The 26,400-nt window shown below is 39.1% G+C and overlaps 1 protein-coding gene across 1 annotated transcript in view; it reads right to left on the reverse strand.

The window, feature by feature from the left end:
* Window positions 1–519: 519 nt before the first annotated feature.
* LOC140327566 (vomeronasal type-2 receptor 26-like) overlaps window positions 520–26,400 on the reverse strand; it is a 41,932-nt gene continuing 16,051 nt past the window's right edge. Inside the window, exons 2-4 of the mRNA XM_072406955.1 lie at window positions 19,107–19,346; window positions 4,757–4,871; window positions 520–1,427 (exon numbers count right to left, since the gene is read on the reverse strand). Of these exons, the coding sequence (XP_072263056.1) occupies window positions 520–1,427; window positions 4,757–4,871; window positions 19,107–19,346 (1,263 nt within the window). The remainder of the gene's footprint in view (window positions 1,428–4,756; window positions 4,872–19,106; window positions 19,347–26,400) is intronic.

Raw genomic sequence — 26,400 nt, forward strand, 5'->3', positions numbered from 1 at the left:
TACTCCTCTGTGCACATTAGGGGGTAAATAGTGGTGTGATTAGGGGGGGGGAGGCCAGGGACAATCTGAAATCTTAGCAATAGGGCTTCACATAGGAGGTATATACATGTTCAGGCTTTAGAGAGAACCTAAGAATACATTTTATTTAAAAAAAAAATGACCCAGAGTTTAGGTACTCATCAATACACATTAAAGTACAATAATCGACCAGTGCTAAGACCTTTCTCTCTTGTTGATCAGTCTAACACTACAGCCCCGAATTTGTTTATTGATGCCTAGTGCTTCTCTGATCATGACACTGATATGAGAGTCTGTCTCTGACCCAAGATAATGGTTAGATCACTCCCCTAGGAATGTGACAATGCTTGGGTCTTGGATATCAGGCCTGATGTCATTATAAGGTGACTAACACAACCTTGATGTTTTACTGATGGATTAGCAAAGTACTCAATCTTTATTTTAAACACACACTATACTATTAGTGATACTAGTGATAGATCTATATTGTGAATACATCAATTATGATTTTATTTTGTCTAAAATATGTTTTCTGGAATTTCTTTCCGGTTTTATGATAATTATATAACATTTAGGGAAAAATATACAACCCAATAAGGCAGCACCGGAGCACAATATGGCAAATACCTCCACAGCCACCATGTATTTCCCTCTGGTGCTCAGATAGGCCGGGATCATGGCAATCCACACACTGCAGAACACCAGCATGCTGAAGGTGATGTACTTGGCCTCATTAAAACTGTCCGGTAATGTCCTCACCATGAAAGCCAGAACAAAACTTACAGCTGCCAGAAGCCCCATATAACCCAACACAGAGTAGAACCCAACAACTGATCCTTCATTACACTGAATGATGATCTTGCCAGGATAGGAGTCCATGTCATACTCTTGGTAGGGAGGAGACACTGACAACCAAATAACACAGATCAGTACTTGGACAGAAGAACTGATTAAGACTACAGAATTAGAAATCTTCTCTCCCACCCACTTCCTCCATACACTGCCAGGTTTCAAGGCTTTGAAGGCAATGCAGACTGTGATAGTCTTGGCCAGAACAGAAGAGACAGCGATGGAGAAGAAGATCCCAAATGATATTTGTCTCAACATGCAGGTTATATCCACAGGACGACCGAAGAACAAGAAGACACAGAGGAAGCTCAGCAAGATGGCGGTCAGGAGGATAAAGCTCACAGTCCTGTTATTGGCTTTCACAACTGGAGTGTCCCATAGTAAAAAAAATAATGTCATTATAAAGACAGTTAAAACAGAACATAATAAAGCAGTTCCAATAAAAGCCTGTGTCATGATGTCTGTCTCATAGGAGAAATATTCATGAGTTTTGAGGATACATCTGACTTTTTTCTCATCTGGCCATTGGTCATCGGGACATTGGTGGCAGGTGTCACTGTCTATTAGAAAACAAGAGAAATATGGTACACATTTTTAAAATAATTTAACAACTTGAAAATTGCATTTTATTTTTATTCACTATAGGATATGAATAAATGAGTCAATGTCCCGATTTAATTGGACAAAACCTTGAAGGAGGGGTGGTTCTCGACGACTGTCATGAATAGCTCAAGTCCTCATAGATAATCGCGAGATTGGGCCTGATTTATTAAAGTTCTCCAAGGCTGGAGAGGATACAGTTTCATTAGTGAAGCTAGGTGATCCAGCAAACCTGAAATTTCTTAAAAGTAATTTGATATTTGTTAGCAAAATGGTTTAGTCCTTTATCAAGTCTATTCCAGGTTTGATGTGTCACCCATGTTCACTGATGAAAGTGTATCCTCTCCAGTCTTTGAGAGCTTTAACAAATCAGGCCCTGTATCTCAATCATGTGATCCCTGTGTCAGCTCTAATATATTAACTGGGCTGGAGGCTTCAAGTCCTCAAGCTGCATTCTAAATGTTGTGGTACTCACTGGTGGGATTGTGAACCCTTCATATTGCTAGCATATTTGGCTGGAGTGTGAACAAGGTGGACAGTCTATGAAACCACCTGTGACTTCACCAGTGCACCCCACAAGGGATAATAGAGCTAGGCAGAAACTGAGAGAAATACACAGTGAAGCTTGAAGATCAGAGATGGTAATATTCTTCTCATTCAGATAGCATCTTGTTGCCTGACGCTTTCTAATATTGGGAAGATCCATGACTGGACAGAACATGGAGAGCCAGCATCGTTCAAGCCTCCTTTCTGAACAGCCATGGACACATTCTTTGGGGTGTGCTATCGCATGACCTGGGTGTGTTATCTCAAGTATCTTATCGTCTGAGGACCACCCCAGGAAAGGAAGACCAAGAGTTACTTCTGCTGCAGAAGATAAGTTCTTTAGAGTTACAATATCAACTGTTCACATTAGACTGTGTAGGTCACCTTGTAATCAAATTAGTGGAAAGAAGCCACTACTTAACAAGAAAAACAAGAGGAAAATAAATTAGTTGGGACAAAAAACACAAGAAATGAACATTAGGCCAGGGGAAATCTGTACTTTGGTCCTATGTGTACAAATTTGAGATTTGTGGATCTTCCTGCCATGTCTTGTCTGTTAGACACAGACAAGGTGAGTGGATCATTTCTAAATGTTTAGTTCCTATTGATAAGCATGGAGGAGGTGTGGTGGTGTTATTTTGGTGATATTGTTGGTTATTTATTCAAAATTCAAGGCACACACCAACTGTAAGTCCTTTTGTTAAATCATTATAGATATATTGTATTCCTTCCAAGAAACCATGTTTCAATATGTATAGTGTATTGAACATTTATCGATTTTCTTATTCATGTATGATCTTCAATTGAAATATTATTTTTAGTAATAACAGCATAATAATATATATTTTTGTAGTATTGTTATTCAAGTCTCGTTGTCCCCTGAGGAAGCCAATTTGGGTGAAATGTGTCGGAATTGAGACTCCCCATTTTTGTATGGTTATACATATGGTAACGGTTATTATTAGTTCTATGCATTATCTGATATGCTCCTCTAGAACCTGTTTCATGTTTTTTTTAGATGTATATTTATACTGAGTAAATTTGAATAATAAAAGGTAAAATTTTATCTATATCTGTGGATGTGCCTATAAAAAGTCTTACTTTTCTTGCCTCTTTCATTACCCTATCCCTTTGTACAAGGCACACGTAACCAGCATACCTACCATAACATTCTGCAACGGCATGCCATCCCAGCTGGATTTCGGCTACTATCCCAGGCTACTTGAGGACAATCAGGACTTTTGGACCAAGACTGATTCAGTCTGATTGCTCTCACAATAACCCAACTAAACCCAACAAGCGACAAATTAGACTGCAGAGTAAAAGTCAAGCAGCCAAAAAGTGCTCAGAACATCTGGGAACTTCTTCAAAACTCATCAACGGATGTATGCACTGACATCATCAGGAATTGCCGAGGGACGCGTACACGAACGTCGAGTACTTGCGTACATCCATGCAAAAAGCGTTAAATTTTTTGCATGGAAATTTATTTTAGACTGTAGGCTATACCCGAAATATGTCCAAAATTTATTAAATTTAATAATAAACTTTAAAACAAAAAATGTATAAAACATTATAAAAAAAATACCGTATTTTCTGGCGTATAAGACGACTGGGCGTATAAGACGACCCCCAGCTTTTCCAGTTAAAATATAGAGTTTGTTGCACTTAAAAAAAACAGTAACAAACAAAATTTTTACTTTAAATAATTGAATTGTCTACCCTTCTATGTAAAGTAGTCACACAGCTCCACCTAGTGGCTGATTTGTAAATCACAATATTATATAACACGTATATAAATACATCTATACCGCATGGCTCACAGCGTTCCCCCGAAGCTCTCTGACACTGTCTGACTCTTGGTAACCCGAGCTCAGATCTTCTCCCCGTTCAGGGTAAAGCCGGGTCCCTCCACCATGGTGTCACTCCCTATGTGCAGCACCCAAACAGATGATTCAAAATGTGGCAGCAAAAGAATACTAAACAACCAATGGCGAGCTTTCATTTGCTGACAACCAGGAAGTACTGAAACTTTCTAACTTTCTCATTGGTGCGCTTACAGCAGCTTGTATGTAATTGGTAAGTACCCGGCCTGAAAGACGACCCCCGACTTTGGCACAGATTTTTCAGGGTTAAAAAGTCGTCTTATACGCCGGAAAATACAGTAGTGTGTAATGTAATTGTACAGTAGCTTATAAAATATATATATAATACAATTATATATATATTATATAAAGATTTCTTTGTATTGGACTCAATACAGCTTTTTTGTATTGAATCCAATACAAAATGATTTAAATTTCCCGCCCCGCCTCCAGCCCGCACTGACGCATGCACTGACGTCACCAGGAAACCCTGGAGATCGTCACTGCACATGCTGGGAGAAGACAGGAAGATGTCTCCCGAGGAGCTGCGGGGACAAGGTAAGTGTTTTTTTTTTCAGTTGTGCGATTGTCATACAACGTTGTATGACAATCAGATTGCACTGTAACGCTTGTTTCTATTTTTAGCTACCCCGAACCTGATACAGGGTACACGCTTTTAGCAAGTTTTCTTACCCCAAACCAGGTTCGGGCTAACCACCCAGGAGGTTAATAAATAAAAATGTTATTTAAAAAAATAAACAACATGTTGAAAATAATAAAAAATAAGGAAAAAAAAACACAAAATGGGCAGGTGTGTTTAACCTTTTCATTGGTTGGATTTAACCCTTTTTAAGTTTTTATTTGTTGGTGTTTATTACCTGTTACATTGGAGATCTCCCCACTGGAACAAGGCACACAGTGATGGCAGCAAACATGGAGCGAAGCTTTCTTGGATCCCGGAAGACATGGTTTACTGCACCGAGCTTGGGGAAACTGATTGGAAACATTTTTTAGACAGGATATGAATTTACTTTACACAGGAAAATAATTTGTGGAAGAATGTATAAGTATACACATAATGTAACACGTACCCTATATTTTATATTGGCACAAATTGAGTACAACCATGAGAATGGTGCTCATTTGGTGATGTCTGGACTATGGAGTAGGGTTGCACAAAGGAAACCTTTTCTTTCAAAGAAAAAACCTCCAGGCCTGCCTAAAATTTCCAAACAGATACATCATGTCTTCCAAAAACCTGTGGGAAAATGTGTATGATCTAATAAAGGGACCAGGGTTGAACTTTTTGGCCACAATTTCAAAAGGTATGTTTGGAGAAAAAAACAAAACTTTGCATCACCAAAGAACACCAAGGCCATTTCCTGATCCCCATAAGCTCTTGAGACTTCGCTGGGAGACATAGCAGGTCCACACAGGTAGTTCTGGAGATCCAGAATACATGTGCACGTACCTCATGACACCAGTGTTCCTCCTGCTCCTGTACAGCACCTGTATTGACAATAGCACTAGCAAAATGCAAGACTTGTTTGCATGATTGTTTATTATTGCCCTCCTTATTGGTTTAATTTGCACAAAAGTAGGTGAAAATGGTTAACAATTACTAAACTTCCTTACGGGCCAGAATGATATAGTTTATTTCTTTGAGTGTTACACTATTCTGATTTAGTGTTCCCATAATTTTTGTTGATCAGTGTCTAAACAAATATATAAAATACAAACCAATACACAAAAAAAAAGATTATTGAAAATTAATTCTGTGAAAAAAAAAAACAGGATCATAGATGGAGCTGGAAAGAAGAAGCACTGAATAAACCAACAGGTGTACAGGAAATGCTCAGCAGAGCTAGGGGGCTCGGCACTAGTGGAGACATGTTGCATAAATGCTGAGTGCTATGCATGAGCTAGCTAAATAGCCAGGGATGATTAAGAGGCTAATTCCTGATTGGCTGGCGGGATGGGAGAAACTGAAATTGAAGAGCAGGTGCGAGTCAGAACTGCCTGCATGGAGAGAGGTGCCTGTGCTTTAGCAAAGAAGAGATAAATGTGATATTACCCCCCTTTAACCAGGCCTCATCCGCTGAGGGGAAAAAAAGGGGAAATCGAAAATGGAACTTCTTTGCAAGAAGAGAAGCCGACACATCTGCAGCTGGAACCCACGATCTCTCCCCTGGACCAAAACCTTTCCAATCAATCAGGTACATAAGCTTCTAGGTAAAAATTTTGGAATAAAAAATTTGTTGGGCTTCGTATTCCTGAGAAGAATCGGGTACAGGAGTAACCAGCGGAGGGGGACGAGAAAAACAATTCAGAACCAACAGTTTACCCAGAGACACACGGAAAGCATTGGGCAGTTTAAGATGTGGGGAAAGAAGTAACTTGTAACAAACTGGGTCAGCCTTGCCAGAAATGGCTTGGGGTCCAATGAAATGTGGACCAAACTTCAGAGAAGGCAACAAATATTTCTTGTGGAGACCCAGACTTTGTCCCCGGGTTGGAGAAGATGTGCCTTACGGCGACGCCAATCAGCAAGCTTCTTGTAACAAGAAGCTGACTGCTTTAGGTTGATGTCCCTTTGCAGGGCACTGAGTGTGGGTACATCGGCAGAGCAGGGTATAGGAGACGGGAGGTGAGGATGTATGCTGTAGACAACATAGAATGGGGATTCTTTGGGTTTGGTACTAGCATGTTTTTTGGGGGTGAACTCCACCCATGCTAGCAGTACTACCCAGGCATCATGGTGAGCAGATACAAGGGTTTGAAGATATTGCTCCAAGGCCTGATAAACTCACTCCGTCTGCCCATTAGTCTGCGGGTGATAGGCTTAGGAGAACTCCGCAGGGATGTCCAGGGATTTGCAAACAGCCTTTTCAAAAGAGAGAGGTAAATTGAACCCCATGATCTAAAACTATATGAATGGGCATTACGGATGAAATATGGCACCAACACAGCTGCTGAGGGTAAAGGAGGAAGGGGTACATAATGGGTCATTTTTGAAAAATTGTCCACGACTACCCAAATGACCGTACATTTATTAGAAGGTGGAAAATCTATATTAAAATCCTGCGACAGGTGACACCTTGGGAATAGGCAGGGGAAGAAGTGGTCCTGCTGTAGCACAGGTAGATGTCTTTGTCTGATTACATACAGCACAGGCCTGGAAATAGTCTTTTACATCCTTATGAAGGTTAAGCCACCAGTAGAGAAACTTCTGTGAACACCCGGGTGACCAGAAAGAATCATGTGCCCAACGTAATATTTTGTTGCAGGGTTGAGGAGGCACCAAGGTTTTACCAGGGGGAATAGCAGATTCCTGAACGGAGGTCAAGCTAAGGATATAAAGCTGGTGGAATGATAAATTCTGGCTGAGCAGTGGTCTCGGAATCATGTGGATCAAAGGAGTGGGAGAGAGCATCAGCTCAAGAATTAGCAGGACTAGGTTTAAAGGTAATCACAAGATAAAAACAGGAGAGGAACCAAGACCATCAAGCTTGCCAGGGGTTGAGGCAACTCATGGGCAATGAGCTCCAGTGGGGTTCTGGTGAATAATAGCTCCCACTCCAACAGAGGAGGCATCAATTTTAATAGAGAAGGGCTTGGAAGCATCTGGCCTAACCAGAGCTTGGTCAGAAAGAAAAGCTTGCTTCAAGGTATGAAAGGCATCTATAGCCTCAGAAGGCCAGTTCTTGGGGTCAGCATCCTTCTGGGTCAGTGCAGTGATAGGAGCTACCAGTGTGGAGCAATTTGTGATGAATAACTAATAGTCAGTAAACCCCAAGAATCACTGAGGAACCCTAAGGCCGTCGGGTAGTGGCCAGTTGGAGATGGCCGTAACCTTCTCGGGATCCATGGAGAGACCCTCCTTGGAAACAATGTAGCCCAGGGAGGGCACCTGTGAGCTTACAAACAGATTTCTGCCTTAGTATATAGTTAATTGTCTTTGAGCCATTGTAAAACTAAGCGGAAATCAATATGTCGCCTAGATAAATGACAATGCTGTTGTATAACAGGTCACAAAATACACTGACAAAGTGTTAGAAGACAGCCAGGTAAATACAGAGATTGAAGGGCATCAGTGTCTCTAGTGGTAAATGCTGTCTTCCAATTGTCCTCCTCCTTCATCCGGATTAGGTTATAGGCACCTATAGGAGGTCTGGTTCGATGAGGACCTGGGCCCCACAGAAACGGTCAAAGAGCTCAGGGATAAGCGACAGTGGTTCCTAATTGTGATGGCATTTAGACCACAACAGTCAATACATGGGTGGAGATATCCATCTTTCTTTTGAACGAAGAACATCCCTGCATCAGCATATAATTCCCCTCTGTAGATTTTCCTTAATGTATTTGCTCATGGCTTTGGTCTCAGGGAGACTGAGGGGGTATACCCAACCTCTGGGAGGCGTAGAATTTGGAGCGAGGTCAATCGCACAGTCAAAGGACTGTAGGGGGGGGAAGTTCCTCAGCCTTGCAGTTGGAGAAGACATCTTGAAAGTCCGTGCACTGGGAAGGGATGGAAGAAACAACATCCAATTTGGAGAGAGCAGCTTGAGAAGCTTGAGCTTGATAAAATAACTGGAAATCCCAGGATGACTGCAAATGAGGGTGAAGAAGGAAGGTTATGGTCTCATGATGAAGTACACCTACTGACATTTCCATGGGCAAAGTTTGGAAGCAAATTAGTTCACAGGACAGAATGGTACAACCCACCACAGAGACATGTAGGGGTTGAGACAAAGGCTCTTAAGGACAGGCACAATCCTGAAGAAGAGTGACCTAGAATGCCCCCCTTAGAGCATACTAGGCACTGCAATTTCCTGGCTTCTGTGGACATAGTTTAATAAGATGTCCTTTTTGTCCACAATAGGTGCAGAGACCTGTAGATAAGCACTAGGACCTTTCTTCTGAAGACAGACAGAAACTGCCCAATTGCATTGATTCTTCTGGAGAAGGAGAAACAGAAGGGAATGGAAGTTCCAGAGGCCGCTGGAATGCTACTCAAAAACTAATATCGATCTGGGTGTCCAGGGAGATCAGTTCATTCAGAATGGCGGGGTTTAGTTTAGCTGCCAGTGTACAAAATTTAACGGCAAACTGTCCCACAGTACGCGACCCCTGCCTGATACAGAGGCGCAAGCTGGTTCATCCAAAAGCCTCCTAAAGAGGCTCAGGAAGACTTCAATACCACAGGTGACTGTATCCTTTCTTTCCCTGAGGGGAGAGGGCCAAGCCAAGGCTTCTCCAGAAAGTAAGGAGTTAAAGTATGCTACCTTAGTGCAGTCAGTGGGGAGATTTTATGGCTGAAGCACAAAGTGAATGTTATACAGTTTGATGATGCCACATGAGGTCTTGGAATCCCCAGAGAATCATCGTGGAGGAGGCAGGTTAAGCACAGAGACCAATACTATAGTAGGAAACTGAGTCAAGGCTGGAGGTTCATCAGGTGCACCGGAGGGGGCCAGAAGCTGATTTTGAGTAATAAGTAGTGAGCACATGAAGCTGCCTTGGGGAGACAAGGCCACTAGGGGGCGTTACGGCTTGGAAAAAAGTGGTGTGAGCCCCGAGAAGGGCCGAGGCAACCTTGTTTTCTACAGAGCCTCTAGTGGTGGGGATATTGCGCTGCTGGTTATTGCCAGGTTGCGGTCCTTGGGCACACCAGTGTGGGCGGAAAAGACACAGGGTTCCAAATCCCTAAGCAGAAGAATTGTCAAGGAGCGCCGGGGTCAAGAAAGGCAGCAAGCAAGGAAGGTCAGGTCACAAGGGAGGAGTCAAACACCAGGAGATCCGGGAATAGATACCAGTGACACAGGGGCCACTGAAGACACATGGAACACAGGAGACACTGGAAGCAACAGGAGGCACAGGTAACACAGCAATATCCACAGACAGAGAGGAACACTGAAATATCACAAGGGAGTGAGCTGAGAAAAACGGACTGGGCAACAAGGGGTTAACACATGAGCTGGACAGAGAAAACACTGAATTAGGCAACATATGTACCAGAACTTGCTCAATAAAGTTTGGGGCTTGGCACTAGTGGTGACATGTTGCACTAATGCTAAGTGCTGTGTCTGAGCTAGCTAAAAACCAAGGGTTGATTAGGAGGCTATTTTGTGTTTGGCTGGCTAGCTGGGCAGAACTGATAAAACTGAATAGAGCAGTGAGAAAGAGGTAAGTGTGGCAACCAGTACCAGAACCATATCCCAGTGTCATTACTCATTAATCATTTCCTGATCATTACCTGAGGAATTTTTGCCCCTATAATATGAGTCACTCTTTGCTTTGGTTAAGGGTCTACAAGTTACAATGAATATTTACTACAAACTACCAAAACTAAAAGACAAAAACTACTATTACAAACAACAAAAAGTAAAAAAAACATACATACATTACTTTAAAAAAATATGTTAATGGTCAGCACATTGAAATTTCCAGCCTTATAATTGGCCTTAACCAGTACTAGAACCATATCCTAGTGTACTCAACATTTCCTGGTCATATAACAAAATAATGATGTCAAATTAGCCCCACACCAAAAAAATTGTAATTTGGTTGCCCTCCACAGGAATGGTTTAATCATCTCAATTCTCTTCCTCAGTGTTAGCACAGTCCTCACCTTCTTCCTCACTTCAACCTGTTATACCAGTAAAACACTATCATTCAAGCCTGTGACTTACCTTGTATGCTAAGGGACAGAGTGCTCCTAGTCTAGCCCAACATTATCATATCAACACTCTGTAATGGCATTTATCTGACCTGATCAAACATTGATGTACCCCCCGCATTTAAACTGCTAAAAAAGTGTCTCAGAAAGCTCATCTCAGGCTTCCCAAGCCACAATAAGACATTTGGGAAGAGGAGGAAAACAAGGAACCAAAATATATAAAAATGATGGTCATCAAATGCAGCAATCAGAGAGTCACCCATCGTGTTGGGGTTGCACGGGCCTTGATATCTAGTTTCCATAAGAGAAATGTCCTGGTGGAACCTCTCCCCTTGTTCATCACTCACATCATCCACATTTTGTGGGAAGAAGTCCAGATGGGAATGTAAGAATTACATTTTAGGTTACATTCCGGTGCCAAGTTGTATTGCCAAGTATTTTGTTAGCATGTTGTTGACGATTTCAGCATGGTTTTCAGCTCGCTGGTTGCCCAGACAGTTTTGTGCAACTAACACAAATGAATTTCAAGTAGCAAGTTCAGTGCGTTGAGTTTGTCTCTGAATGTGACATCATTCATCAAATTGCGGATTTGGGGACCAACAAAAATGCCTGCATTCAGTTTAGCATCAGTTATAACTTTTCCAAACTTGTCCTTCATATACTAAAAACACATACCATCCTAATTCATTGCAATGACATAACTTAAAACCTGTGTGTGATAGGCTAATTCTGAGTTCAGGTTTGGAATCAGCACACTCAATATCATGTAAATCACTTGTGTTATTTCCCGTAGCAAAATCGTTGTCGTGCAGTGTAATGATTTAACACAAAAAATTGTCATTTTGCTAAAGCTCCTATAATTTGTGATTATGAATCTGAGAACCTAAGCAGCAAATTTGATCTAGGCAAACAATCTCTGCCACTGAAAACCCATGAACCTAGATCATTCGCCTCCATGTTCCAACCAGAACTATTCCAAACTAGGAATCTGAGCTATCTAAATTTTACCTGACAATATTATAACTGTCATTGGCTTTTTCAGCCAATTTGGCCACCAGACGGTGATGGTTGCCATGGTCTATGACATCAATAATAGTCTACAGTTGTCCAATTGCTCAGCTGGCTTATCCAGACTAAGGCAGATGTCATAGTCTGCTAGCCAAATTGTCTGAATCAGCACACTCAAAATCATGTAAATCACATGTGTTATTCCCAGTAGCAAAATCGTTGTTGTGCAATGTTTTTGAAGAGGACATGTATGAGTATCTAAATAATCAAAACCCAAAAATACCAACATTTTATGCCCTCCAAAAAATACATAGACTTAAGGAACCCACCAGGGTGACCTAAAGTCTCCAGCATTGATAGCATATCATCTAATGCTGGTCAATGCATAGACGAATATTTAAGACCTTTTGTACAAGCCTTACCTTCATATCTGAAGCATACCAAGGAATTGTTAAAGGCTATTGACGGATTGAGTATCCCACCAGATTTCTTTATGGTTGCTATTGATATTGGGGTGCTATATTGTAGAATCCCTCATGATAAAGTTTGTATTATCTTTCCTTTCATGAATCTTGAATCGAAATATATTCATGTTTAACAACACCACGTTCCTCCCGGTGCAGGGGGTGTCAATGGGGACAGGATGTGCCCCAACGTATGCCAACCTGTATCTGGGGTGATGGGGAAAAAAACATTTCCAGTGAGGCCCTCACAATGTACCTCCGCCATCTACTTTTGTGGCAAAGGTACATAAACAATGGCGTCATCATTTGGAATGGTACGGAAGAGGCTTTAACCTCCCTAGAGTTTTAATTCCTTCCAAATTTACATGCAAAATACGGTACAGTTTTTTGCACGGAAATTTTTTTTTCATTGTTGGCTATAATTTTTAGGCATAACTCACTGATATTTAATACATTTAATGAACTTAATAATAAACTTTAAATAACAAAACACAAAAATCTGTTAAAAAAAATAAAAAAAACATTTAAACATGTAATATAACTGTAGAGTAGCATATATGATAAATATATTATATAAAAATAAATATATTATATCAATATTGCTTTGTATTTGACTCAATACAGCTATTTTGTATTGAATCCAATACAAAATTATTTGAAAGTCCCGGCTGCACCGACGCATGTACCAATGTCACAGGAAACCCCGTAGATCAAATCTGCACTTCACGGCTGGAGGATCGGAGGAGGCAGACGTGTCCCCAGGATCTGCTGTTACCAGCAGGACGCTGAAGGACAGCGACAGAACAAGGTAAGTGGGGTTTTATCCTGCTTTTAGGTACCCCGAGTCAGACTCGGGATTACCGCTAGGGGGGTTAAAGGAGTTTTTTTCAAGTTGCAGGTCATTCATTCAATTTGGCTTTTACATTGCAATATGATAGGATGAGGATTTCCTTCTTGGATGTTGAAATTATGGGAATCATATGTTGATCACCAATCTTTATCGTAAACCAACGGCAGGCAATACCATTTTGTCTGCAACCAGTGCACACCTTACCACTGCAGACAATACTCTCAGTATTTGAAAATTAAAAGAAACTGTTCCAAGACTGAAGACTTTGAATTTGCAGCCAAGAATGTACAACAGAGGTTGTCAAAATGTGGATATAGTAAAAAAAATCTTAAAAAAAGCTTATAACAAAGTAAGGATGCAAGCTAGATCAGAGGTTTTTTTTTTAAATCTAAGCAGTTACAACCACTTGAAGACCATCAAATGAATATAATTACAAAATATTCCAACCCACATCAAAAGGTTAAAAATATTTGTAAGAAGTTTTGGCCTTTGCTAGTGGGTGATCACACCACCATATCCTAGGTTTATGTATAGAAAATGACCTTCCCTCAAGAAAAAATTACTTCAGAGCCACTTTAGGGATAACGAATTCATAAACCCATTTGAGGGGGATCACAATAATACATTCCCTTAAAGAAGTTGTAATCAGTGCAGTTGGATTTTGACAGAAAAAGTTATTAAAAGAATCCCTAAAGGCATTAAATCTCACGTACGGAAGCACGTCAACTGTAATTTATTATTATTTATTTGACATTGTGTGATTGTGGGTGTTAATACGCTGGAAAGACTAAAAGAAATTTGAGTAAAAATAATCTATGAACACATGTATACGATTACAAAGGGTAGGAAATTGACACTATTGAGTGTCCAAATGAGCAATTTTCACAAATTTAATACAGGAGATTTAAAGTTTTTAGCTTTGGACCATTTAGAACCAAATCCAAGAGGGGGGAATTTGCATAATGAATTATTGAAATGTGAAACCAAATGGATTTATCGTTTAAACGCTACTGGATTTCCGGGACTATTATTAACGATATTATCCGTTTTAAGCCCCTTCTATAAATTTGAGAAGATAGGATGGGTCCAGGTTTAGAACAATTCAAGAAACTTGATATGAGGAAGTAAAGAAGAAGTTGCAACAAAGAATTCTGTAGATATTGGGTAATTGGGGAGGGGCAGAGTGGAGTGGGGATTGGGGGAAAGGGGGAAGAAAACATTTTTTTTTTCTGTAAATGGTCAATATAAGCCCGTCATTTGGGACAATATAAATTTGTAAATATTATGGATTAATAAAAAAAATTGATTTGATGTTTAACAATGAAAAATGAAATATATTGTATTACAAGATTTGATATGTTTGTATAAGTAGGTTTGTATTGTCTTTTGGTCATGTATAGGTATTGGTGATTAATAGATCATGTATATATAAATGAATTGAGTTAATGGTAAAAATACATAGTATGTATCACATATGAAATTATGGATGTGTAAGTAGGATGGTATTGTTCCCGGATCATGTGTATGTATAAATATATATATCAATGATATAATGAATTGGTATTCGATTATGTACACTTTGAGAAATGCCCGATCTTGGATAACTGGATATGCAATTATGCTATTATAAGATTGAAATGTATGTCATTGGTTTCTATCTCTGTATGGTGCCCGCCTGGAATGACATGATAGTTGCTATGCTGCACATCAATACTACAATCAAAGATAGAGCTATATGTAAAGTCTATGAATGGCCATCTAGCAGAGTTGTCTGATTTTAATAAGTCATGAGCTGAATGATTGGTCCCAGTGTGGGTTTATTACTGTGAAACTATGTGAAATCATGTGGGTGTGGCATACGTCCACACACATCGTATGTCCTTACACATGGGATGGGGTAGCCCCTCTATGGGGGTGGGAATACACTCCCCCTACCTATGATGTAATCATAATATTACCGATATCGTCCTGATCCTTAAACCAACACAGATGTGCTAGGGGGCGTGTGCTATTCCTGAAAGGGGGATGTGGCTACTTGCCATATGGGACTTCACAATCAAGCAATCATTATGATTGCCCTGTCAGCAATAGGGAAGCCATGCAAGATGACTAGAGCCGAACACTAAGTAGGTAGGAGCAGACTTGTTTAAAGGCATTAAATTTTTATTATGGCTGTTGAACATATTTGTAACTTCATTTTTCTATTTCTGATAGTGGCCGACATTGATTATATGTATGAATAAATTAATACAGGTTGACAATCGAAAATCCTGCGTTCGATAATCCAGGTCCTTCAGTTTCCCAGCATGAATTTGGGATCGCATTTTCAATACAAGGACTGCATTACACTGTTTGGCCACTAATGTTTTAATGGAGCTGTTCTGCAGAAACTGCTGTTAGGTCTTGTTTGCTAAACAAAATACACGCTGAAACGTCCCTGCTGCCTACTCCCTGGAACTGTGCCAGATGTCCATGGTGCTGCGAGAGGAAGGCTGCCTGTGTGTGAAGGTAAGTATAACTTTAAAAAAAATTTAGAATTTTTGAAAATCCGGCACACCTCAGGTCCAGAGGTTTCCGGATTTTTGATTTCAACATGTACCTGGAATGTAGAGTTTAGGATTGGTAAACTGTATGCAACCTATGTTGAACACTCAGGAGGATATAATCCTATAAATAGATGGTCACTTGGAGGAATTATTATACACATATATTCATCATTGTTTGAGGATACAGAAATTATAATAATTTTGAGCACTTATTAGGGAATCTAGGTTGATCTTAATCAGATCATGTAAAGGTGATGCTGATCTATTAGAAAAGGTATTACTTCAGGTTTTTGCTTCATCCTCTTGTTGTGCGGCTAGCAAACCATCTAGGTTATGGCAGTTTACATTTTGGAAACAGGAAAGCAACAATGTAAGTTATTATTGAGTTTGAATAAAATTGAGGTTGTACTGTTTTAAATATCAAGTATTTGGAAAATGGAGAAAAAGGCTTTTTGAAGCAACACTTCAGTTCAAAAATGCTTTTACTCAATAAAGAATACATTTCATTACTTTGTGCTGTACAAAGTCATCTGTGCTCAAAAACAGCGTAAAGTGTATTAGAATACCAATAGTACAATATTTTATGAGATCCTAGTTTTCAGTGTCTCTTTAACCTGACGTGTTTTGCCACTTGGCTTCTTTAGAGAATTTCTTTTGTAGACTTGTTCTAAACAATATAATAAAACGTTTGAAAAAGGAGAAAATTATGATGTGCGACATGGTATGCCAAGAATAGTATAGAAATACAATATATATATATATATACCTCTTTAAACTATTCACCATATTGCACACTTATCACTTACCTGAGTACCAAGAACCAAGTAAGTAACCAATTAGTTTTTCATTCATATATTTGTTTTAACTTTGAATACGCATTGTTCTGTACAAACAATTCCTTCTCCAAAAGTATTGAATTTAACTTATTTTGTAGGAAGCACAATATCTGAATTTGATTTCACAGATTTTTTATGTACAATATATGTACAGTCATGCATCAACTGTATTTCTATACCATTTGTTGGCATACTCTATTTCTATACCATTTTTTCATCAACTGTATTTCTATACTATTTTCGGCATGCCATGTCACATATTATAATTGTCTCCTTTTGGGACCTTTTGTTTATATTATTTAGTACAAGTCTACAAACAAATTACCTGATAAAGCCAAGTGGCAAAATGCGTGGGGTTAAAGAAAGACACTGGTTCTTGTTTTAGAAAAAACTTCTGTATGATTTACTACAGGTAGATATGATGGAAGTAAGAAGAAGAAAACATTTTTTGGGATCCTTTTTTCCTTTTGTATGGACACCTACCAATTAGGCAGGGGTTTGAAAACAGAAAGAAGATGCCTGTGGTAAATCATACAGAAGTTTTCTCTAAAAAGAGAACCAGTGTACACCTTTTTCTCACCAGGGTGAAAATGGGGAAAATGTTATGATGCTGTGTTAAAGAACGAGAGTTTTTGTTCTTCATTAATACCTTATACTGATCAAGGTTAATTTTGAAATTAGTATACCTGTTACAGTTGATGGGCCTCACTAGGGCGGCGGACACTGCTGAATCAAATGATGCCTATTTGACTTGTTCTTTATGGGCAGGTCTTTGTTCTCGATCCCTAAGATGTCTTTTTTTTTATTTTGGTGCTACTTGCCATAACAATGTCCGTACAAAAGTTTATTTGTTTACCCTCGTGTATCCATACCCACCCAAAATGCCCCTGCTATTCTACTCTTTTGATTCCGAGACTGGAGCCCTGGGGTTGAGCTGACCCCAGTGCCCCATTTTTAGCCACCTTTAATACCTTACAAAGTCAGTGAACATAATCAGTCTTAATGTGGAAGGTTTAAATTCCCCTGCAAAGAGATCAAAAGCATTTCAAGTTTTTCAAGGCAAACATGCAGACATTATTTGTCTATAGGAGATACATTTCTCTACAAACTCACCCTAAATACTTCAGTTCCCACTATCCATATATATTAATGGCAAATAGGTCAACCAGACAAAAAGAAGTTTTAATCCATATTAAATGTAATCTACCATTCACTTGCGATTTCAAATCAAAGACCCAGAAGAACGTTACATCACTTTAGTGGGCTTCTTAAGTGACTCCACCATGACACTGGTCTGCTACTATGCCCCCAATAGTAAGCAATTACCTTTTACCCGCAAATTACTACAAAAGTGTCAGGAGGGTAGAGTGATAATGTGTGCTGACTCCAATATGATGGTGCACTCTAACCTAGATAGGAGAAAGGTTTCATCTCCCCCACCATAGTGAAGCTAGACCAGGCACAAGGAGTGTTCCCTAAGAGTATGCAAAATCGCAATCTTGTAGACTGCTGGACAGAAATGCAGGATTATACCCATAATTCACATCCCCATAAGGTTTGGTCTAGGATCAACCACATATTTTCCTCTTCCCTCCTACCCCAGGTACTGGAGTGCAAACTCCTAGCGATTTCATGGTCAGACCATGACACACTGTCTCTCGTTCTCTACTTAGTGTGTAAACAAGTTAACAGTTGGACCCCCATTGATTCCCTTTTGAGCGATCCAGATGTATTAATCCTAATGCAAGAACAATTTAGGGATTATTTTTCTCGCAAAGAAACACAGGACATAACACAGTGATAAGGGGCATATTAATCCAACAAGCGTCCCGTAAAAAGAAAATGAGAAAGGCTGAACAGGTGGAACTGGAGCTCCGTTTCCAAACACTTACAGAACAGGCAAAATGCACCTCAGCTGCTATACTTAAGCAACTGGAGGTTATAAGGACGGAATTGGAACTGAGCCTCAACGACCAGGAGATTAGCACCTCCGCTGAGTTGGTAACAAATATTACCTGAAGGCAAAGCAGACACTACACTGGCTAATAGCCTCAGGCATATGACCAGAGCCCATAATTCAAATGTATACCCAATCATGGCCCTACTAGCAACCACCAAAAAATTTTGGAGGAATTCCAGGCTTGGTGGTGCATTATTTATGCCAACAGCGATACCGCCGCACCAAAAAAAAATTCTGTCCAATCTTCAGCTACTTTCTCTCCCAGAAAAGGTGCTAGAAATATGGAAGCAAATATCACACCTGAGGATATAGTGATAGCCATATGCAACTTAAAACTGAAAAAGGGCCCTGGGCCAGATGGCTTTACAGCCTCCTATTACAAAAAAAATTGTGCAGATCTTAGCCACCTGGACAATTATTTCAACTATTTTCTAAAAGAGGGCCGGATAGGAGCTGACACTCTGACTGTGAGAATTTGTATATTGCCTAATCCCAATGCAGACCACATGTCATGGGCGAACTACTGCTCAATATCGTTGCTCAATTTAGAAGTCAAGTTATTAGCAACAATCCTGATGTGAAGACTTAAAATAGGCATAACTTCTCTGGTTGAAAAAGACCAGGCAGGCTTTATGCCAAAAGTGGGGGGATTATACTGGGGAACAATTTTGAACAACATTTTTGACTCTCTGTTCAAGTGTGGAAATTCTTTCTGCTTTTACATTTCTTATCCATGGTGTTCTAGAAGCATCAGTACGCATGCAACACCTACTTAGTACCTAATTACCCTCTAAGACATTTAATCATCTGTGCATTCCTGTACCAAAACCATAGTGTGTGGCCCATGCACTTCTTTTTGAATTTGGGAAGTGGACTTTTTCTTACTTTGTTTTGTTTCCATTTGAGCTGTACCGGAAAATCTTCTGGTTTTCTTCGTTTTGGTAATGTCTCACTGGTTGCAAAGGATTGTACTCTCAGCCTGGAATGTTCTGGTGGGAGATCGTCCGGTTTATATAAGAGTATGTATGCCATTCCAAGCACAGAGGGTACTTCTCCTCTTTCATCAAAGAAGATCTTCTCTCCAATGGGGCTTATGTACTTAACTGTCTTGACGTATCTGTGAAGCTTTAAAAAGAAAAAAAATATTTATTAGAACATATTGCTTCCCTTTTCACCAGCTGAATTACTCAAATGATGTTTTTGTGGCCTATAAAGGTAGGGTCGCTGTAAGGGTTGCTCTGCTAGCCAACAATTTAAGGGGCTTTTTCTCCTATTGTGCCCAAAAAATTGGTTTACCAGGGGTTCCCGAAAACTTGATAATTATTTAAAGGTTTCCCTAAAGGTAAAAACGATTAGAGGCCATGTGCAGAAGGGGCTTTGCTGTAATGTACACAGGAGGCTGCAGGTTTCCCTTTCAGTAACACAGGAGGAAAGGGTTAGCCACCATTTTATTCAATGTAAAACATTTGATGATAGGTCTGCTTTAATTCATCATTTTGAATTTTGGCAAACATTGTTATTTAATTGGCCTCAAAAATGTCCTATAATGTTGGTATAGGGTTAAATCTCATATCCAAAAAAATGATGAAAGTTGCTTTGATATCGGAGGGAGGAGAAATGATTTACTTTTAGTTCCCCAGTATCATTAATTAGTAGGGAAAGGTATGCCCTGGTGCCAAATGGCCAATAGTAGGAATGGAATGAACTATCAGCGAGTGATTGTAAGAATGAACTAGCAGTCAGCGGGATAAAGACTGTCTTTCTGGTCTGTTGGCCATCTCTTTCCTAGGGGCCAATGGTAAAAGAAAAACCCAGCAGTGATTTGGAAGAAGAATGCCTTGGCAGGAAGAAAGATTTAGCCAATACTTGATAGAATATTTACATGGTTCAGTGGAAGAAAGTATGTAAATAGGTAGGTGAAAGGAAGAATATCCTTGTGGTCAGTGGGAGAAAGATTGTCCTGAAAGTCAAGGAAAAATGGCCTGGTGGTTAGTAGGAAGAAGAATGCTTCAGCACTCAATGGTACGAAAGTTGTCCTAGGGGATCGGTGAAAGGAATAATCCCCAATGCCAAAAATCTGTAAGAGCAAGAGTTTCAGCAATAAGAAAATTCTACCAGTAAGTGCAAAGAAAATGCCTTAGCTGTCAGTAAGAAGAATGACCTGGCAGCCAATATGAGAAAGAATGCTTCAATGGTCAGTGGTAGTGGAGTAGGAGGGAATAGGAATGGCCTGGGGACAACAGTAAGTGAGGGATAAAGGCCCTGTCACTGTTAGGAACAAACCCCAGGCACCAGTGTAAGTAGGAAAACAGGATTGTGAAATATTAAATACAAATATTGAATACTCTTAATGAAAAGAAGGGAGGCTCTCTAGATGACCCAATAAAGGAAATTGGGAGTCTAAGGACTGGCAGACCAGACTAATTTGTGCAGGAACACAGACAGGAGGATCAGAAATGTTCAAGCAGGGAGAGGAGAAGCCTGGCTGAAATTGAAGAACTCAAATCTATTTATATTAATCTGTATATTTTTCATAGCTGGCATTGCCATCTTCTTACATTCTATCTTTCTTGTTTTGATTTTCGACAATCATAATTGACCTGATTGGGATAACAAAACTCCCACACAGGTTCACAGACGTTTATTCATTTCTGGTAACTGCAGGGAAATCTGGGATGTACCAGGCAAGGGAAGAATCAGGCAGGTGTGAATGTTTTACTGCAGAAGAGACATCACTTGTCCCATTCTTTAAGGCTCAAATCTCTGCTTTCTTCTCATTATGGTATCATTGGGCCTGTCTTGATTGGTTGCAATCTGAACTTTATTTAAAATGTGCCTGAAATCTAGAAACATTTTAAGTTTTTGCATAAAAACTTTTAAAAGTTTTAAATAAAATAAAGGCACACTGCAGGCTTTGCTGATATTTTATCACCAATTTCGGTGAAGCCCGTTTTTTTTTTTTCTTTGCAAAAATGTTTGCTTGTCTCACCCATTAACTCATTTCAGACATGCAATGTTCCTTCCTCAGTAGGTCCATGTTGCTTGTCCAGCCCTGTGTACATATGCAATGGATCTATAGCCATAAGTGCCCTTATCTAGGGTATCAGCCCCAATACCCATCACTGGTGTCAGTACTGCCCTGTACCTCCTGTATTTTGTAAGATGTACACCACCCAGAGGTGAGGAGCCATTGATGTTTGAGATGACAATGAAGACACATATTTTAGGTGTGTTTGAATATTAGGTTAGTTTGAATGCTGCTAATGTTTCATCTTCAAAATAAACAGCTAATATCCATGGGAAAATGTATGCATATCTAACATTATTAATCGGGTTAAAGAAGGAATTTCTTCCCCGCTATAAATAAATGCAGCCTGGATCACATGGTCTCTGGCTACCAATCATTATATATATATTATTATAATTATGAAATAAGAATAACTAAAGACAACAAAGGAAGACAGGTTCTAATTACAACAGAATGTCATACAATGTTAAGACAATTTACATTGAGTTGATCTCCTTCACCTAGAACAAACAATAGACACATTGGGCCTGATTTACATTGGGATTGGGATTTACAGGACTGGAGAAGATAAACTGTCATGGGAGAGCCTGGGTGATCCAGACAATCTGCAATGGGTGTGGTCCAGGATTGAAAATAAATATCAAATGATTTTTAAGAATATAATACTGAATTTTCTGATCATGGTGAGGTTTGATAATTCTGGCCTATTATCTATAAAACAGATACACATATCACGAAATGAACCTACTTTTTGCCTTAATCCATATTTTCCAAACATATTTCTATTTAGCTTCATATTGTTCATGGCGTGAGCCAGAGCATAAACTGCAGTGTACGTGAAATACATCTTGGAGTCATACTTGTTAAAGAAATCAATTGCTAAAGATTCCCTCCCAGTGCAGGTGTTATTAGGGAGAAAACCAAGAAACTTAAATATAAAATTTTTGTTAGAGCTCGAAGAAGGACAATTAAACTTCAGAAGCCAAATTTCCTCCAACAGTGGATCGGCTGGTCGTTTGGATGGATGGACATCATGTACATAAATATCTAATCCCGGAAGGTATCGGGCAGGATGCCAGGGTATTATGCTGCAATTAATTGTTTCCCTTAGGATGATATCTGTCAGTGAAACAAAATTCCATGCCTGATTGAGTATTAATGTAATATTTTGCCTGAGAGCATTTATTTCTCTACAAAAGTCAATGAATTCAATCAGAAAATGGCCGCATACTATGACAACGTTTGTGGTTGCCTTTTTAATGATCATCCTTCTCTTTCTGTTAATTTCCACATTGCTGGTTAGGGAGATAACAAATTCTATACAGATTCCATTTCTGGTCATCTCTTTTTTCAGCTCCTGTAATTCTGTTTCTCCAGTGCCGTCACTCAGTGTGATGATTCCAACCCAATTCCACTGAAAAATTTTCAGGAATTTTATGACCATTTCATACCAAGTCCGACTACTCTGAATGGTGCTGTAATACCTTGGGAACTTTTGTCTGTCAGTTAGCAGTGGATCAGTGACATAATAGCTGACCTGTTAAAAACACAATATAAAAGAATTATGCAATATATTGTACAAATGTACAATTGTACAAGATTGTTGCAGTAAAAGATGATCTGAGCAAGTACATGTCACAATGGTCTACCAACCGCTGACCTTTTTTTTTTTGTGTTTGTGTATTCATAAATGTATGCATGATGTTACGATCCTGGAAAAATCTGCTTCGGGCAACTTTGGTCCTTATTTTTATTGCTGCTCATTACTTGTTCCAGACATGTAACTTTCCTTTGTTTTGGCACTGTAAAGCCATGGCCTTCAGCCTCAATTGCAACAAACTCCAGGATATCCTAATTAAGTAGGTGCATGTTGGCATGTCTGGGTTGGTTATGGGCAAGCATAAAGGTGGGGAAAGGGACAGCCTTTGGGTTTACTGGATTTGTCCTTTAATTGTCCTTGTCATGGTGGCATTGTATGGCGGGTAAGGTCTATGAAGGGTTGCTGTGGCACATAGAAGTTATCGATGTATATGTTCAAGAAAGATGGACTTGGGCTGCAGCCCTATGTCAGCGAGCTTCAGATGCACTGCTTTATAAATGGAGCAGTTTGTGCAGTTCTTAGATACATTTTTTAGTTGCTTTTTTGCTTACCTCACCACTACCTGGTTCCATTTTTTAGCTGTTCTGTCGGTCCTTATTTAAAGAAGTTATTTTTTTCATAGACAGCTCTGATGATGACCAGCAATCTGTTTGCACTTCGAGATAAATTCCTCTATATCATTATTCTATACTTCAAATAATCTATTGTTCATGGACATTTGACCATCAAGTGATGTAAATATTTTTTACATGGCTTCATCTACGATCCTAAATTGATAAATGATTCCAATGGAATGGGACATGTACATGCCTTCTGTTCTAAGGATGTCAGAAACTGACCAAAGCCAAGCCACATGGCCCTAGATTTTATTTATATTAAGGCAATGCAATACTTGTAATATGACTCAACATAAATGTAGTATATTGTAGCTCATGAGATCATTAGTTTTTGAGGAAATTTACTTCTTTTTCACTAGGCAAGCCTACAAATACCATACTTTGAGCCAGTGAACAAAGAGCTGAAGGTCAAGCCTACAGGTGTCCCAAATGGCTACTTTTGTAATTAAAGACCTATTTCACCAGTATTGACTGTACATTTATCTACCAGTATCTAATACATCTATAAATCGATATTGGCAGCACTAGAAGGTTGAAGACCTAGAAGTAAAAGACATTTTCTATATAAAATTTTTTTAGTACTATTTATCTCTTAAGATCTCATTAGCAAGCCTTCATCTTATGTATTCATATCTTCCTAGACCAACCACACAGTAGGTATAGAAGATATTACACCCTGCAAAAAAATTTAGATGTTGTTGCTCAGCACCTTGAAATTAGAAAACATAAAAATAATTATGTTGGAACACTTATCTACTAACTTTGCACATCTAGCCTGTTTATTATTTGCCAACTACTCTTTACAGAACTGAAGCTTAGTCAAGATGGATGGTGATCATTGACAATGTACCTGGGGGTACTGGTAAATACTCAAGAGTTCAGCCATGGTAAATGTTGGTAAGAAAGTGGTATCACCCACAAAACCAGCAACCTCGGTAATTTCCATACATGAATAGTTTGGAGCATTTCTTCTATAACCGGCCAAAATCTTGAAAATGGAATCTATTGCTTTTATATTATTTCCGCATGTGTCAAACAAGTGATAGCCCAGAGTAATGTTGGGAAGAAGATTTGGATCCTTGTTAATCTCATCAATTGCAAAAAAAAGCGGCATCAAGTGTAAATACTCTATAAAATCCAGACTGTGAAGGATTAGGAAAATGTGATATGTCATTCATTTTGTGAACTGTAAAAATCAAGCATTTTGATCTGATATTAGAAATATGGTGGCAAAGAAATGTAGCTTAATCTATTGTTACATTTGATTGAAATAAATCTAAACTCTGGGCAACCATGCTTCCATGCTAGATATCATGTTCCCCCGATATATCAAGAAACCTAGTGATGAGCCACTGAAACGATCGTAAACCCATCCTAGATGAATTGGCGCATCACTAGCAGGAAAGATGAGTAAATATGTGGGAGCAGAAACCAACCTTTGGTATATACATTTCCTCACACGTCCATATGATATTCTCACCTAATTTTCTGCTAATCCTGAATCAATACAACATGCAACCTTTGGGTTAATTATATAATGTTTTCACTTTATTTTCACCAAACACAAAACCTAGTTAGTACACCAACCTGCCCCCACACATCCCCAGTTCTTGGTCAAGTACCAGTGCATTTTGTAGATCCAGTTTTCTATTTCTGAAGACTGGAGCTCCTTAACCAAAGACTTCATTTAATAAATAGTGTGAATGTTCTTTAATATAACTTCAATAATTGAATTATGTGAATCAATATTACTGATTTCCTCAACATATAACTTGATAATTGAAGTGGATCTTCAAACACATAATTTTATGAAGATTCTTAATGTCTTTAATAAAGCAACTCAAATGAAAGTATGTTAGAGGTTGACCAACCCCAGCATGGCAGCAGGTAAGGGCCACATCTCTACACAGCCAACACCTATTGGTAGCCAACATATGTTACGTAGAATAATACATAGATAGTTTCCAGAGTGCAGAACCAGTGATAGCAGAATCTATATAGGCCAACTTCATGGTTTCACTTTTGACAAGATTTAATTCCAAGAAGTGGGTAAAAAAGCAGCAGATGGCCGGGTGACTTAGGACTTAAAATAAAATATAATTATGAATATTTTGACACCAAAACAAAATTGCATTAAATCACACTTCAAGCATTTGAAGCTCAGCCCTGCTTTCTAATGGGAATCCTGCCATGCTGCTTTCACTGAAGAGTCTGCTGCATTTCCTCCGATCATTTGTTGGTGCTTTAGGGCATTTTGGGAAAGTCTGCATTGAAACTCACATTTTTACTAAACATTAATGTGGCTCATCTGAACTGAACTGCATGAAATTTTAAGGCCAATTTCATGTTCAACCTTTAACTCAAATAACAAATCAGAAACATGGTAACAGATTTAAAAACATTTTTTTACATTCAAATAATTAAAGAGTCAGTTTTCAATATCCAAAATTTTCATGTTTCATCTATCAGCCCTGGAAGCTCGTCATGTGGACAGGACGCTCATTCTGACATACAATAATGCATCTGGAGCTCACCTTAAATGCACGTGCTATTCACAAAACTGGAACCATAAGGCCTAATTTCTAAGGAATATATTTATTTTATTATAAAGAGGCACAATTATTACTGGGGTATGCTATGTTATGGTTTTATTAGAGATAGATAGGTATTACTGGGGGTAAATATGATTTTATAATAAAGGGTACAATTTTTAATAGGGGATAAAATGTTTTCTTAATAGAGGGGTATGAATATTACTGGGATAGAAATTAGTTTCGTTATACTATTATATACACTACCGTGTTTCCCCGATTTTAAAACATCCCCATTAAGTAAGCCACCCCCGATTTTTGAAAAAAAAAATAAAATAAGACACTTACCCGTTAATAAGACATCTGATCCTGCGTGTGTGTCCTTTATGCTGGCTGCAGCGTG

The sequence above is a fragment of the Pyxicephalus adspersus genome, chromosome 3, assembly GCF_032062135.1.
Source record: "Pyxicephalus adspersus chromosome 3, UCB_Pads_2.0, whole genome shotgun sequence".
Lineage (NCBI taxonomy): Eukaryota > Metazoa > Chordata > Amphibia > Anura > Pyxicephalidae > Pyxicephalus > Pyxicephalus adspersus.